We start from the raw sequence: 15,007 nt of genomic DNA, 5'->3' as shown, positions 1-15,007 counted from the left end.
CCTGGGTGATGAAAAAATCTTCACAACAAACCCCCATGACACAAGTTTACTTATATAACAAACCTGTACACATACCCCTGAACTGAAAATGAAAATGAAATTATAAAAAAGAAGTAGCACTTATGTGGGTTTATATACTTATGCCTCATAAAATTCACTTATGTATGGAAAACATTATGGCAGTCTGAAAGAATCTACTTTGGAAGGAGTGTTAATTTCTACCATTTCGGATGCTCATTTGTATCAGGAAGCTCTACTGAACACAGTGAAAATACTTTACCTTCTCATTTTATAATGTGTACATTTTAACATTTTTACCTTAACTCATTCAGCAAGCTTTATTGTTTTTGAGCATCTGCTATTTGTTAGGTAAATAATCATGGGACCACAGAAGAACTGTAACATCATGGCTCTAACTCTAAAACTTGAATTTCAACAAATGTCAAATTCCGTATTAAAAAAAAAATCTGGGCAGACCTACAACCAACTTCTGAACTTGATCTTCAGTCATTTTTGTTGCTCTTCTCCCTCCATAGGACTCCATGAAAGTCCAGGGGTTTGTGGGCCTCCCAGAAAGCAGAAGGGTTCCAATCTGCAGTTCACCATGGCCCAGGCCTGCATGGCCCATTGAAGGAGAGTGTGTCCTGGCTGTGCCCCATGCAGAATCCAGTGCCTTTGCCTAGGGTTCAGCTTGCCTAGGCCTGCTGGAGAGCCAGTCACCTCTCTGGGACCTATGAGAGAGTGGGCCTGAGGAGGGGGGTACTACTCAGGGAACCCAGTAAGTCCCGTGTGCTCCCCTCAACAGGCTGGGGGGAACTCACGGAACTTACGGCTTTCTTTCTCTTGCATTGTCAACATTTACTCCTTTCTCTTCTCCCAAATTGTAATCCCCCAAAGAAGCCTGGGCTTCCAGAAAACAAAAGCCAGAAAGGGAGAGGACTGGTCATTTTCTGATTTGGCTGATGGAATTGGGATTGCAGAATTTAGAGAAAGCAAATCAATATTAAAAGTATGTTACAAATAAAAAGTTTTTTTTTTCTAATAAACAATGTAGGATTGTCCTTCCCAGCTGGCACCTTCCCTCTTGAGGGAAACAAACAGATGTGAGTAGCCGTAGTTGGGGGATGTTTCTCTCCGACGGACTGTTAGTTTTTTTGCCTTAACTCCAGAGGAAGAAAATAGATTAGGACGAAGTGGAATAAATATCTTGCTTTTGAAAAACACTGTAATGTGTTATTATTACAAAAGCAATTCATGTCTCTATACAAAATACAGGTAACCCTGGAGATGAACATTAATCATATCCTGTTATTATTCATATCATAATATATGCCTTTCAGATGCATTTTGAACTCAACATAACTGATAATTTAGGAATGCCATTTTATAAATCGAATTTTTAACAATATATTGTGATCTGCTTTCTTGGTCATAAAAATTTTTATAGGATTTTTTTATGGCTTCTGAGTATTCTTATTCATGGATACACTATAATTTATTTAAATAATCCTCTATTGTTAGACATTTAGCATGTGTATATATATTTGAACACCCAGTGACTTGTCAGGTAGCTAAACCTTTGTACATACCCATTTTATTTCATAAGTTTAGATTTTTACAAGTAGAATAAGCAATTGTTGCTTAAACACTAAGAAACAGAGCCATTTGTTTTTTGCTTTTTGTGTTTTTTTGAGCGGATTTGAGCGGCACGATCTTGGCTCACTGCAATCTCCACCTCCCGGGTTTAAGTGATTCTCCTGCCTTAGCCTCCCAAGTAGCTGGGATTACAGGCACCTGCCACCACGCCCGGCTAATTTTTGTATTTTTAGTAGAGATGGGGTTTCACCATGTTGGTCAGGCTGGTCTTGAACTCCTGACCTCAAGTGATCCGCCCGCCTCGCAGCCTCCCAAAGTACTGAGATTACAGGTGTGAGCCACTAGAACCATTTGTTTTTAAGAACTAAGCACTGGTCAGGTGTGGTGGCTCATATCTGTAATCCCAGCACTTTGGGAGGCTTAGGTGGGCGGATCACCTGAGGTTGGGAGCTTGAGACCAGCCTGACCAACATGGAGAAACCCCATCTCTACTAAAAATACAAAATTAGCAGGGTGTGGTGGCGTATGCTTGTAATCCCAGCTACTTGGGAGGCTGAGGCAGGAGAATCACTTGAACCCGGGAGGCAGAGGTTGCAGTGAGCTAAGGTCATGCCATTGCACTGCAGCCTGGGTAACAAGAGCGAAACTCTATCCAGCCAAGTTCCATGGGCAGGGGATAAGAGAGAGGACAGGGCAAAGGAAGAGGACTGGGCTGACAGACACATGGAAATAGAATCGCATGCTTCTCGTGAAGTAATGGCTCACATGTCTCAGGAAGGCAGATAATATGGCGTGTTCTACAATTATATTTTTGAGCCAGTGGCTATGTTTATTTCAGTAAAAGCTTTCTTGTGATTATGACCTTTGTTAGACCTTGCTTGAAGATGCAGAGCGATGCAGACACAAGATGCAGACAGCTTCCACGCTCATCAGTGGCTTGGCAGGTGAAAAAGAAAGATGGACAGAGCAAAGCCAAGAGTTTGCTGCACAAACTAAAAGACTTGTAGGTATGTAAATTTCTTTATTAATGAGATTGTGTGTTGACTGTGATAGGGAATTCGAAAGCTTATACTTTAATCAAATTCCTTTGTGTGTCCAACATGGTGCATGTATACATACGTAACAAACCCGCACATTGTGCGCGTGTACCCTAAAACTTAAAGTATAATAATAATAAAATTAAAAAAAAATTCCTGTGTGTGTGTGTGTGTGCCTCCAACCATTTCAGAGAAAGAGACATTGTTCTGGCATCTATGCTGTCCTTATTAGATGTGTTAACTACCTTTATGCCTTTTATTATCAGGTCACTTTAGAATTCTGTGAGTGCATGGGTATATTAATGAAGGTCACATTTAATGAAGGCTCTGTCTTATGAGGTTTGATTCTCTTAAACTTAGAGGTCATCTTTTCACTTCTAATGAGAGTAAAGATAATCCAGTGCTTGACTGCTAGTAGGTATCACTTGGTAGGCCACTTGGACCTTATTGACTAATAAACCAGACTACTGCTTATTCACCAGCACAGCCACTTGTGCTTCCAGTTTGATTTGTGGAATTTAGTTTAAAAGAATTATTGTCTTTTTAATTTTTTTCATTTTTAATATGCTGTACAATCACAAGGATGAATGTAAAGTATTTCAATGGTGTTTGTTTTCTATTTTAGGGGATGTACTGTTGGCTACAGCTTTTCTATCTTATTCTGGTCCATTTAACCAAGAGTTTCGTGATCTTCTGTTAAATGACTGGCGGAAGGAAATGAAAGCCCGGAAAATTCCATTTGGAAAGAACCTAAATCTCAGTGAGATGTTGATTGATGCTCCTACTATTAGTGAATGGAACCTCCAAGGTCTGCCAAATGATGACTTGTCCATTCAAAATGGAATTATTGTCACGAAGGCATCTCGTTACCCTTTGTTAATTGATCCACAGACTCAAGGCAAGATCTGGATTAAAAATAAAGAAAGCCGAAATGAACTCCAGGTAATTTGTGTTTTAGTATGTTTATGCTACCGGTTAAGTTTTATTGCCTCACATAAACAAAAATCCAAGAGTAAAGAAATATTTGAAAACACTAGAGTTGTTTTTGTAATCCTAGGTAGAGCAGTAGCAGATGCAAGCTTAAATCTAATATAAAAATATTTTCTGAAACTTTCATTATTTGCATTTGTGTTGATCTCTACCAATGCCATCTTTCAATGGTTTCAGGCTATTCTGTCAGGGTCCAGGGCTCTCTTTGATAAGTACAGAACGGCAGAGCTGTATCACACAAAGTGTGCAGCACTTTGCATGAATACTTCCTAATTATTACATTATTATTTGTCACAAAAGTGGTACTGGTGAAGAAAAAACATTGTTCCCACACGGAGCCTTTACATGCTTCCCAATAAAACAAAATGATAGTTTGTTAAACAACAATGGAAACAGTTAAACTTCTTTACAATTTCACCAAGTGTGGGTTTCAAAGCCAAGGATCTCTAAAAATCTATATGAAAGTTGAATGCCCCTTATCCTAAATACTTGGGATCCGAAGTGTTTCAGATTTTAGATTTTGGAATATTTGCATGTACATAATGAGATAACTTGAGGATGGGACCCAAGTCAGAACACGAAATTCATTTATGTTTCATATACACCTTCTTCATATATTTGAAGGTAATTTTATACAATATTTTAAACCATTTTATGCATGAAACAAAGTTTGTGTACATTCAACCATCAGAAAGCATAGGGGTCAGGTGTGGAATTTTCCACTGTGGGCGTCATGTGGGCTCTCAACAAGTTTTGTATTTGGGAACATTTTGGATGCTCAATTTGTATTTGTCTCTTGCAGTAGAATGCTTTAGGTTTCATTTGAAAACAGTTATCCCTGTGCATTGCTTCATGGTAATGTCTGTCAATAGCAACCTTGTGATCCTGTTCCTAGATCACGTCTTTAAATCACAAGTACTTCAGAAACCACCTGGAAGACAGCCTTTCTCTTGGAAGGCCTTTGCTTATTGAAGATGTTGGAGAGGAACTAGATCCAGCACTAGATAATGTTTTGGAAAGAAACTTCATTAAAACTGGGTCTACCTTTAAGGTAGGTTAAACCTATGGATGACAATGTGCAGAACAATTACCATGAGGCCAGGTCAGTGTGACACAGATAGAATTCTCTCAGTAGGCAACAACTTAAATTTGAGTCCTTGGGAAAGGTTTGTTTTTCTCTTCTACACTTCTTGACTTTGGATGAAAATATCCAAGAGCAAGCCTTTTAGGAATATTGACTTCACTTTTGTAATGTGAAAAGGGTCTGACTGCATTTGATGCTGACAGCTTTGAAGCCTCTCCATGCGCCTCTCCCCTTCTGCCCCACCCACATCTGGGCAGGCTGATAAAACCTGGGTGCCCCCTGCTTTGGCACAGGTTGAAAATTCAAACCATGCAATCCCCTGTCCACACCTATGTATGGGAACCCTCACCCCAGCTCTACCCCCTAAACACCACAAAGCCCTAGAGCAGCTGCCCCTCCCTGCTCTCTCAAGCCAGTTTTTGGGACCTGTTTGGGAACCTGCTCTGATCTCTCCCAAAATCTTATCATGTGAGTAATAAACCTTTTTATACTCTTTCGGTGCATGTGTAGCATCATCAGTCTCAACCTGTGAACTGAATTTTGGGTAAGGGATCCATCTCACTCCTGCAATGTGATCACAACAATTTTGGTGTTAAATTCTATATTCAGTCCATTATATATATGTGTGTATATATATGTTTCTTCCTCCCTTCCTTCTTTGCTTCCTTTCTTTCATCCTAGTTGTCTGAAGCTGTGCAGACGCCTCATGACCATTTCTTTTTTAGTATACAAATGATCTCCAATTATGTAATTATTTAAAACAATACTTGATCTGATACAAAAAAGACACAGTAAGGTATATCTCTATTTTATTACTTTTAAATTTCTTTTTATAAAAAAGGTGAAAGTTGGTGACAAGGAAGTAGATGTGTTGGATGGCTTTAGACTCTACATTACCACCAAATTGCCTAACCCAGCCTACACCCCTGAGATAAGTGCCCGTACCTCCATCATTGACTTCACTGTCACCGTGAAAGGTCTAGAAGATCAGTTACTGGGGAGGGTCATTCTCACAGAGAAGCAGGTGAGTGAAGTGTGGCTCCCTCCCATTCTGCATTGCTTTAATGTCATATTTCATTGACAAAAATAAGATAATAACAGTTGTAATAGGACTGAGTTTCTCTCCTTTTATTCCCTGTGTTTTTTCCCATTAATCTCCAAGTGTTTTCTTTTTTTCCTAAAGGAAATTATTAACCAATCATCTACTCATATGTTTCACAAATGTCTCATAAATTACGTATGTCATCATTGCCTTTATACAGACTGATGATGAAACTACGAGGAATCAGTCTCATTTTCAGCATCATTACTCTGTTCTTAAATTACTTGATTGTTCTGAAAAGTGTGTTCTATTATGAATTCAACTCATCTGTTGACTTTTAATTTTCTAGTACACATCTAGGTTTTTCTTTCATTTGATTCATTATTATGCTTTTAGAATATAAAATTAGAACTTTGTACTCATAACAAACACATTGTCAGTTCTCATTTGTGATCTAAGAGAGCCCTGTAGTATGTCCTGATGGGATCTGATGTGAGAAGACAGAAGTTTGTGCCACCTGAGTTTCACTCTGTAACTTTTGAAGGCTACTGACTTAATTATGCTAATGAAACATAACTCCATGTCTGCCTTCTTTACTTCTGTTTTATGGAATAACTTAATGCTCAATGAAAAATGGGCACACATTTGTAAACTTCCTTCTTTCGAGTGAGCATTTTCTTTAGGGAGTATGTGAGGCTTCAGCAAAGAAACGTGGAAGATTTTAATGGGAATGTTATGGTGAAACTGCACGAACTCTTAACATTGCTATTGATTTGCTCCTGGGTTCGATAATAATGAGGAATTTAGTTAACTTTATGGCACCTTCTACGCTGACCTGAAGATTATTTATGTTAATACAGTCAGCAAAGTCTTTGGGGTCTGTCCCTCCCCTTGTCTGTACCTTTTCTGTGTGTTGTACGGTGCTTGCCCATCTGAGCCCTACCACATGTCTATCTCTTTCTCCTCCACTTCCTCCCCTTCTCTCTCCCTTCCCTTTTCCTGAACATTATTGTTAATTTATAGCACATGAATCACAGAGTCATAAAGTTGGAAGCTGCATTAGGAGCATTTAATCCAGCTTCATAAATTCGCATGGTTGAGTGATCTCAGAATGGCAGATACTGATTCTGGTTCCTGCCACTGGGTTGCTGTTGTGGTAATGACCGCCTTCAAAATATGTACTTGCTTAGTTTTTGAGTCCCGAGTTAAATCTCAATAGAGGTGGTGAAGGAAATTTAGCATTGTCATGTAATTACTTCAGGCGGGACTGGGATTCTTGAGCAATAGCGTGTGACCTGGAGCAAGTGGAAGTTCCTGAGGGTCTTTTGGGCCACCTCTGTCACTGGTATTTGAGACTCTCCTTCCACCTGTAGCCTTGGCTTCATGGAGATAAGGGGCCCTGACGGCAGTTTGAATAATATTCTTGTCCTTGGTTTTCTTATATTCAACTGAATGAATACAGTCTCCTTGGAACAAATAATTTGATCTGACAGACTTGGATTGCAGCAAAACACAACAACAGCAACAGCAACAACAAAAACAAAAATAAGCCCATCACTGGGCCTTAATTCCTGTAGCAGAGGTTTAAGATGAAATAAGGAGCTTGTTAAGCTCATTTGAAAACACTTGGAGCAGCCCTGAAAAGCCAGTATGGATGCAGGACCAGGCTTTTTCTTACTTCTTAGGAAAATTGAGTGTCTTGAGAAAATTACTCCTTTAATATTATCTCATTATCAGAATCTGTTCTGGGGTCACAGTAAATAATTCTTACAAAATGATCAGCCAGAATAATGTGACACTCATTTTTTTTCTTTCATAATAACAGACACTCGTTTTCTTTTATAATGTGAACAGCATTATAACGCCTAACCTTTATTTGTTTTGTTCCCAAAATGAGGTCTTGTGATAGAAGAAGTGAGCTGCTGGGCTTAATTTTGATGGATTTTCAGCAGTATGCTTGTTCTAAGGGGCTTTTACTTTTGCAGCTTCTTCACTTCCCAGCATATTCCTGAATCTGCTAACACTGCTGGACCTTCTCAGTCTGGGTGGTACAAATGGGTCTGAGTTGATCTCTGCTGCTTTTGGGTCATTTCCTACAGTCTAGTTACTCAATTGAAAAGAGTCTTATGTGTGCCTTATGAACACAGATATATCAGTTCTGGCCAGGGCAATCAAGCAGGAGAAAGAAATAAAGGGTATTCAATTAGGAAAAGAGGAAGTCAAATTGTCCTTGTTTGCAGATGACATGATTGTATATCTAGAAAACCGCATCGTCTCAGCCCAAAATCTCCTTAAGCTGATAAGCAACTTCAGCAAAGTCTCAGGATACAAAAGCAATATGCAAAAAGCACAAGCATTCTTATACACCAATAACAGGCAAACAGAGAGCCAAATCATGAGTGAACTCCCATTCACAATTGCTTCAAAGAGAATAGAATACCTGGGAATCCAACTTACAAGGGATATGAAGGACCTCTTCAAGGAGAACTACAAACCACTGCTCAACGAAATAAAAGAGGATACAAACAGATGGAAGAACATTCCATGCTCATGGATAGGAAGAATCAATATCGTGAAAATGGCCATACTGCCCAAGGTAATTTATAGATTCAATGCCATCCCCATCAAGCTACCAATGACTTTCTTCACAGAATTGGAAAAAACTACTTTAAAGTTCATATGGAACCAAAAAAGAGCCCACATTGCCAAGACAATCCTAAGCCAAAAGAACAAAGCTGGAGGCATCACGCTACCTGACTTCAAACATACTACAAGTTTACAGGAACCAAAACAGCATGGTACTGGTACCAAAACAGAGATACAGACCAATGGAACAGAACAGAACCCTCAGAAATAATACCACACATCTACAACTATCTGATCTTTGACAAACCTGAGAAAAACAAGCAATGGGGAAAGGATTCCCTATTTAACAAATGGTGCTGGGAAAACTGGCTAGCCATCTGTAGAAAGCCGAAACTGGATCCCTTCCTTACACCTTATACAAAAATTAATTCAAGATGGATTAAAGACTTAAATGTTAGACCTAAAACTATAAAAACCCTAGAAGAAAACCTAGGCCATACCATTCAGGACATAGGCATGGGCAAGGACTTCATGACTAAAACACCAAAAGCAATGGCAACAAAAGCCAAAATTGACAAAATTGACAAAACTAAAGAGCTTCTGCACAGCAAAAGAAACTACCATCAGAGTGAACAGGCAACCTACAGAATGGGAGAAAACTTTTGCAATCTACTCATCTGACAAAGGGCTAATATCCAGAATCTACAAAGAACTCAAACAAATTTACAAGAAAAAAACAACCCCATCAACAAGTGGGTGAAGGATATGAACAGACACTTCTCAAAAGAAGACATTTATGCAGCCAACAGACACATGAAAAAATGCTCATCATCACTGACCATCAGAGAAATGCAAATCAAAACCACAATGAGATACCATCTCACACCAGTTAGAATGGCGATCATTAAAAAGTCAGGAAACAACATGCTGGAGAGGATGTGGAGAAATAGGAATACTTTTACACTGTTGGTGGGACTGTAAACTAGTTCAACCATTGTGGAAGACAGTGTGGCGATTCCTCAGGGATCTAGAACTAGAAATACCATTTGACCCAGCCATCCCATTACTGGGTATATACCCAAAGGATTATAAATCATGCTGCTATAAAGACACATGCACACATATGTTTATTGCAGCACTATTTACAATAGCAAAGACTTGGAACCAACCCAAATGTCCATCAATGATAGACTGGATTAAGAAAACATGGCACATATACACCATGGAATACTATGCAGCCATAAAAAAGGATGAGTTCATGTCCTTTGTGGGGACATGGATGAAGCTGGAAACCATCATTCTCAGCGAACTATCACAAGGACAAAAAACCAAACACCGCATGTTCTAACTCGTAGGTGGGAATTGAACAATGAGAACACTTGGACACAGGAAGGGGAACTTCACACACCGGGGCCTGTTGTGGGGTGGGGGGAGAGGGGAGGGATAGCATTAGGAGATATACCTAATGTAAATAATGAGTTAATGGGTGCAGCACACCAACATGGCACATGTATACATATGTAACAAACCTGCACGTTGTACACATGTACCCTAGAACTTAAAGTATAATAAAAATATATATTAAAAAAAACAAGGATAGTACATAGTTTTAAACTTTCTCAAGTTGTTTCTGCTAGAAATTTATTCAAAGGACAATTATTGATATTTTATAGAAAAAAAAATGAGCTAAGGGTAAAAGAAAATGGATCAAGCCTGTTTGCTTAACAGAGTCATGAGCGTATTGCCTGCCAATCTTTTTTCTCACTTGGGAGAAACTCAACCTGAATCAAATATTTGCTGTTAATACTAATTGCCTCCCATATTTCATATCCTACCTGTTGTAAATCTTAAGTTTAAAATAAGAGGGTTTAAGAGTCAATACCCCATAAATATAGTGATACATATTAGTTATTCACCCAAGATATGATACTTCATAGGCCTGTGGAAATTCTGACTCCTCTTACTAACAGGCCAGGTGCCCAGGGATCTGTAGTGCACAGTTGCAAACCGTGTGTTGGCCTGTCCTCCCTCTTTCATGCATTCAGATATCACCCTTAGGTATAATAAACTCAGGGCCTTCTGTAATTCCACAAATTTAGTAACCTAACAAATAGATTTGAGTTCACCTGTTAATAGAAGCAGCAACCTGAAGCTTCTGGATTCTAGGTGAACATGATTAGAGACTGAGCACAGGTCTCCTCCCAGGAAGCTGTCTCAACCCATCCTCTCTCTCCACAGCATTGTCCTAGTAAGAGCTTCTCCAAACTGCAAACATCATTACACACAGAAAGAATTGCTCTCAGTGGCTTTTTAACAGAGAAGTTTGACTCATTTCCTTAGTAAAAGTGTTCTAAGAATAAAAAGAAATAAGGTATTTTAAACTTTAAGTTTTTTCAGTAATATTGATGTTATATGAAAACTATTTTTATGTTGTCTTATAAGTCAAGGAAGTAATTATGTTAGTTGTATTAAGATTCAATCTTTTTTAAAGTAATGGAAAATAAGTAAAAAATAAGTGAAATCATAAAAAATAAAGTCCAAATTACTCCTTTGACCTCAGTGACAATGCAGTGTCTTTGACTATAATCTCACTTCTTGAGTGATTATAAATATAAAATATCAATTTGAAATTTTATTGATTTAAGGAGAGCTGTTGATGCTAGGAAGATTACACACAGGAAGGAATAGGATATCCCAAACAGAATAGGAAGTTGATGTTGGAAACCATCTGAGGAATGTGGGGCTGAAACAAAGGCTGAATCTCTTCAGTGGGGATGAGTCATGACTTCATAGGTTTGTTGATTCTTCTTGTGAAAGGAGGCTCTGAGCAGTAATTGATCATGCAAGGGAAAGACAAATCTTTGACTCCAAAAATTCATCAGCTGTTCTGTGTCCTAGGGATACAGAGGCAATGAGGGACCTTATTATCACACATAATCGGGTCTCATGAATGCTCAGTTGTGTGCTAGACCTTCAGGTTTGTTTGCTTCAGAAACACGTGGAAACCTTAGAGTGTATGAATGCAAGGAAGCATGAATTTTAACAGAGTTATATTTTCTGTGTGCTTCAAAACAGTCATTTTAAATGCATGTGCTGTTCAAATTCACATCAAGCCTATATCCAATTGTTTATCTGATGCACCTGTGAGTAGATTTGGACATTCTGCTGTTATTACCAGAAGGTGATGTATCTAGACCATTTTGAACATGCAGGAAACCAGTAAGCCTACAACAACCTTCCTTTATAGAAACCAAATCTCTTAGACTCACTCTCACTTTGATCATAGAGAATAAAATAGAAACTTAAAAAAAATCTATGTTCCATTGGGAGAAAAATGCCAATGTTGATCAATAGCTCCTGCTGGTCACACAATATAAGGCCTCAGGGATCATCATTGTTCAGAATTCTGGATGAACAAACAGGTGTGTGATTTCCTTTTGAGGTGCAAGTACCTGAACTTGGTGAAACTGACATGGGAAGTAATTTAAGAAGGACATTAAACAGACATCGTTATCACCAGCTCACTGGTGGTGGGGGGAAAAGAAATCTCTTTCTGAGTTCTCTTGTTTGATCTTTCTATTTTGATTACTAGTGTAAAGTACAAAAGAGAAATAATATTTGGTAATGGAGGCTGTGTGATACCTTTAAGATTGAGAACTCTGGCTGCCATTTGTCTTTTACTGATTTCAAAACTTTGGTTATAAATGCAGTTTAAGTACACAAATAAGTTTAGTTTTCATTTGCTTCTTTGTTAAGCTACTTACAGTAAAAAATCATTTAATTAACAAATGCTATGTTCACGAAATTTTACCAAACCACCGTGTACGTGTAAATTTTTATTTTATTTTTAATTGACATATAGTAACTGTACATGTTTATGGGGTACATAGTGATATTTCCATAATATAAGGTATAGTGATCAGATTGGGGTAATTAGCATATCCATCATCTCAAACATTGATCATTTCTGTATGTTGGGAACATTCAATATTTTCCTTCGAACTATTTGAAATTATATAATATATTATAATCATTAAGTACAGTCATCCTATAATGCTATAAAACACTATAACTTATTTGTCCTATCTAGCTGTAATTTTGTATCTTAACAAATCTCTCCCTCTCTCACCCTTTCCCCCACCCTTCCCAGCCTCTAGTATCCTCTGTTCTACTTTTCACTTCTATGAGATCAACATTTTTTTTTTAGCTTACATATGTGAGTGAGAATATGTAGTGTTTTACTTTCTGTTCCTAGCTTATTTCACTTAGCATAATGACCTCCAGTTCCATCCATGGTGCTGTGAATGACAGGATTTTATTCTTTTTTATTGCTGAATAGTATCCCATTGTGTATGTATACCACATTTTCTTCATCCATTCATCTGTTGTTGGGCACCTAGGTTGATTCCATATCTTGTCAATTGTGCATAGTGCTGCAGTAAACATGGGGATGCAGACATGTCTTCGATACACTGATTTCCTTTCCTTTGAATAAATGCCCAGTAGTGGGATTGATGGATCATGTGGTAGTTCTATTTGTTTCAATGTGTGTATCCATGTGTGTACTTTTTTGAGGAACTTCCATACTATTCTCCATAGTGGTTGTACTAGTTTACATTCCCACACACAGCGTTTAACAGTTCCCTTTTCTCTGCATCTTCATCAGCATTTGTTATTTTTTGACTTTTTGATAATCGCCAACCCAGCTGGGGTGAGATGATATGTCATTTTGGTTTTGATTTGCATTTCCCTGACCATGAATGATGTTGAGAATTTTTTCATATATTTCTTGGCCATTTTTATGTCTTTTGAGACATGTCTGTTCAGATAATTTGCCCATTTTTTAATTGATTTTTTTTTCTGTTGAGATGTTTGAGTTCCTTGTATGTTCTGGATATTAATCCCCTCTTAGATAAATAGTTTGTAACTGCTTCCATTTCATAAGTTATCTTTTCACTCTGTTGATTGTTTCCTTTGCTGTGCAGAAGCTTTTTGGTATAACCCCATTTGTTTATGTTGGCTTTTGTTGCCTGTGCTTTTGAGGTGTTATTCATAGAATCTTTTCCCAGACCAGTGTCCTGAAGCATTTCCTTTATGTTTTCTTCTAGTAGTTTTATAGTTTCAGGTCTTACTTTTAGATCTTTGATCTATTTCTTACTTTTAAAATTCCCTTTGGAATATATCACAGTTTATATAAGAATTTTACATTGTAGCCTTAGAATTTATATAGAACACTTAGCACAAATCTTTACTTTTATCTATCATCTATCTCTCTATCTACCTACCTATCTATCAATATATCTGTCTGCCTGCTAAGAGATAATCCCTTTGGTGGGAAAGAGACTTATGGATAAAATTATTTTGATTAATTTTGCCTCATCATATTAATCTGAAAAAGTCTTACCTTCTTCTTATGAATTGGTGGAATGAAAGTAATTGTTTAATACAAATGTTTAAATCAGCCATATAAATGAAAATATGCCTATAACCATATCCCTAAGTAGGTTTTCAATCTTTTAACCTTGAACAAAAACCAAGCAACAATTGTTCTATTTTTTTTTCTCAAACTTTCTTTTGCCAGTAACTTTCTAGAGCCCAAGTATTTGGCCACTTGTTTCTATTTAATATACAGATTGCTTTTGGGATTCCAAATAGTATTTTCAATTATACTGTTTACTTAGTATATTTTATTTTCATCCGTTTCAAACTTTGGGGAAATGTACTTAGCTTTATTTTAATCCTTTGGGAATATAGGCAATTACTTTAATCGACAAATTTGTTAACAATGATATTAAATTGACTACAGCCATCTCAATAATGTTCAGTCTTTTTAGTTACTATTTTTGCTTTATCAAGAATTGAATGGTTTGCCACTCATTGTATACATCGTTACTATGTTTATTTTATTAATATTTGTTTCATAAGCAACATGGAGGCATGATTTTAACCCCAATTCATAGTTCTCAAGTAGAAATAAGATTAGAAAAGTAGATTGTGACAGGTTTTACCAACTATATTGAGAATTTTTGGACCTTTCAAAATAGGTAACGGAGATCTCCTGAGTGACTGTGAGTGGAAAAGGGTCAGCAGGAAGACCAGTTTTGTTAGAGTAGTCCATGAATGACAAGTAAATTCTCAAGTAGGGCAGTGGTTATGTGATTGAAAAAATGGGCAGAAAGGTAAAAGTTTTTGTGCAGCAAGAATTGAGAAGACCTGGTTCTGCTTTTGAGTTTGATAGTCCATGCTCTCATTCCCAGTTGAAACAAAAGTATTTGTCCTTATCATTCTAAGTTCTCCTTTCTTATCCCTTTTCAGCTACTTTATTATGCACTTTTATGATAATATGTGAAATTCAAAATATCATTTATCATTTACTTTGTGCCACATTTCAACTTGATTTTTCGAACTACTTATTTTTACAATAAGCATTATCATGCTTCTGAAAATTTGGCCAGAAATGAATCAAGGGAGAAGATGGAAGGGAAGAGACATTTTGAGCAGTTATCATAATCCAGCCACTACTTTAGCTGCATTACTGGTGATATCTTCACCATAATCCTATGAGCAGTTTTTACATACATTTTGTGGATGAAAATACTGAGGCTTGCAGAGTTTTAAAACATGGCAAATGTCAAGTGGCTGAAGGGTTTTGAGAGCTGTAATTCAAACATA

General features: G+C 37.4%; 1 protein-coding gene across 1 annotated transcript in view; it reads left to right on the top strand.

Annotated features, from left to right (window-relative positions):
• DNAH5 (dynein axonemal heavy chain 5) overlaps nt 1-15,007 on the top strand; it is a 332,345-nt gene that overhangs the window by 260,846 nt on the left and 56,492 nt on the right. The window contains exons 62-65 of the mRNA XM_008975442.5: nt 2,468-2,603; nt 3,259-3,575; nt 4,519-4,674; nt 5,549-5,731. Of these exons, the coding sequence (XP_008973690.3) occupies nt 2,468-2,603; nt 3,259-3,575; nt 4,519-4,674; nt 5,549-5,731 (792 nt within the window). The remainder of the gene's footprint in view (nt 1-2,467; nt 2,604-3,258; nt 3,576-4,518; nt 4,675-5,548; nt 5,732-15,007) is intronic.

The sequence above is a fragment of the Pan paniscus genome, chromosome 4 (assembly GCF_029289425.2).
Source record: "Pan paniscus chromosome 4, NHGRI_mPanPan1-v2.0_pri, whole genome shotgun sequence".
NCBI classification, from domain to species: Eukaryota; Metazoa; Chordata; class Mammalia; order Primates; family Hominidae; genus Pan; species Pan paniscus.
The sequence above is the reverse complement of the archived record's forward strand: the minus strand, read 5'-3'. Positions and strand labels throughout refer to the sequence as shown.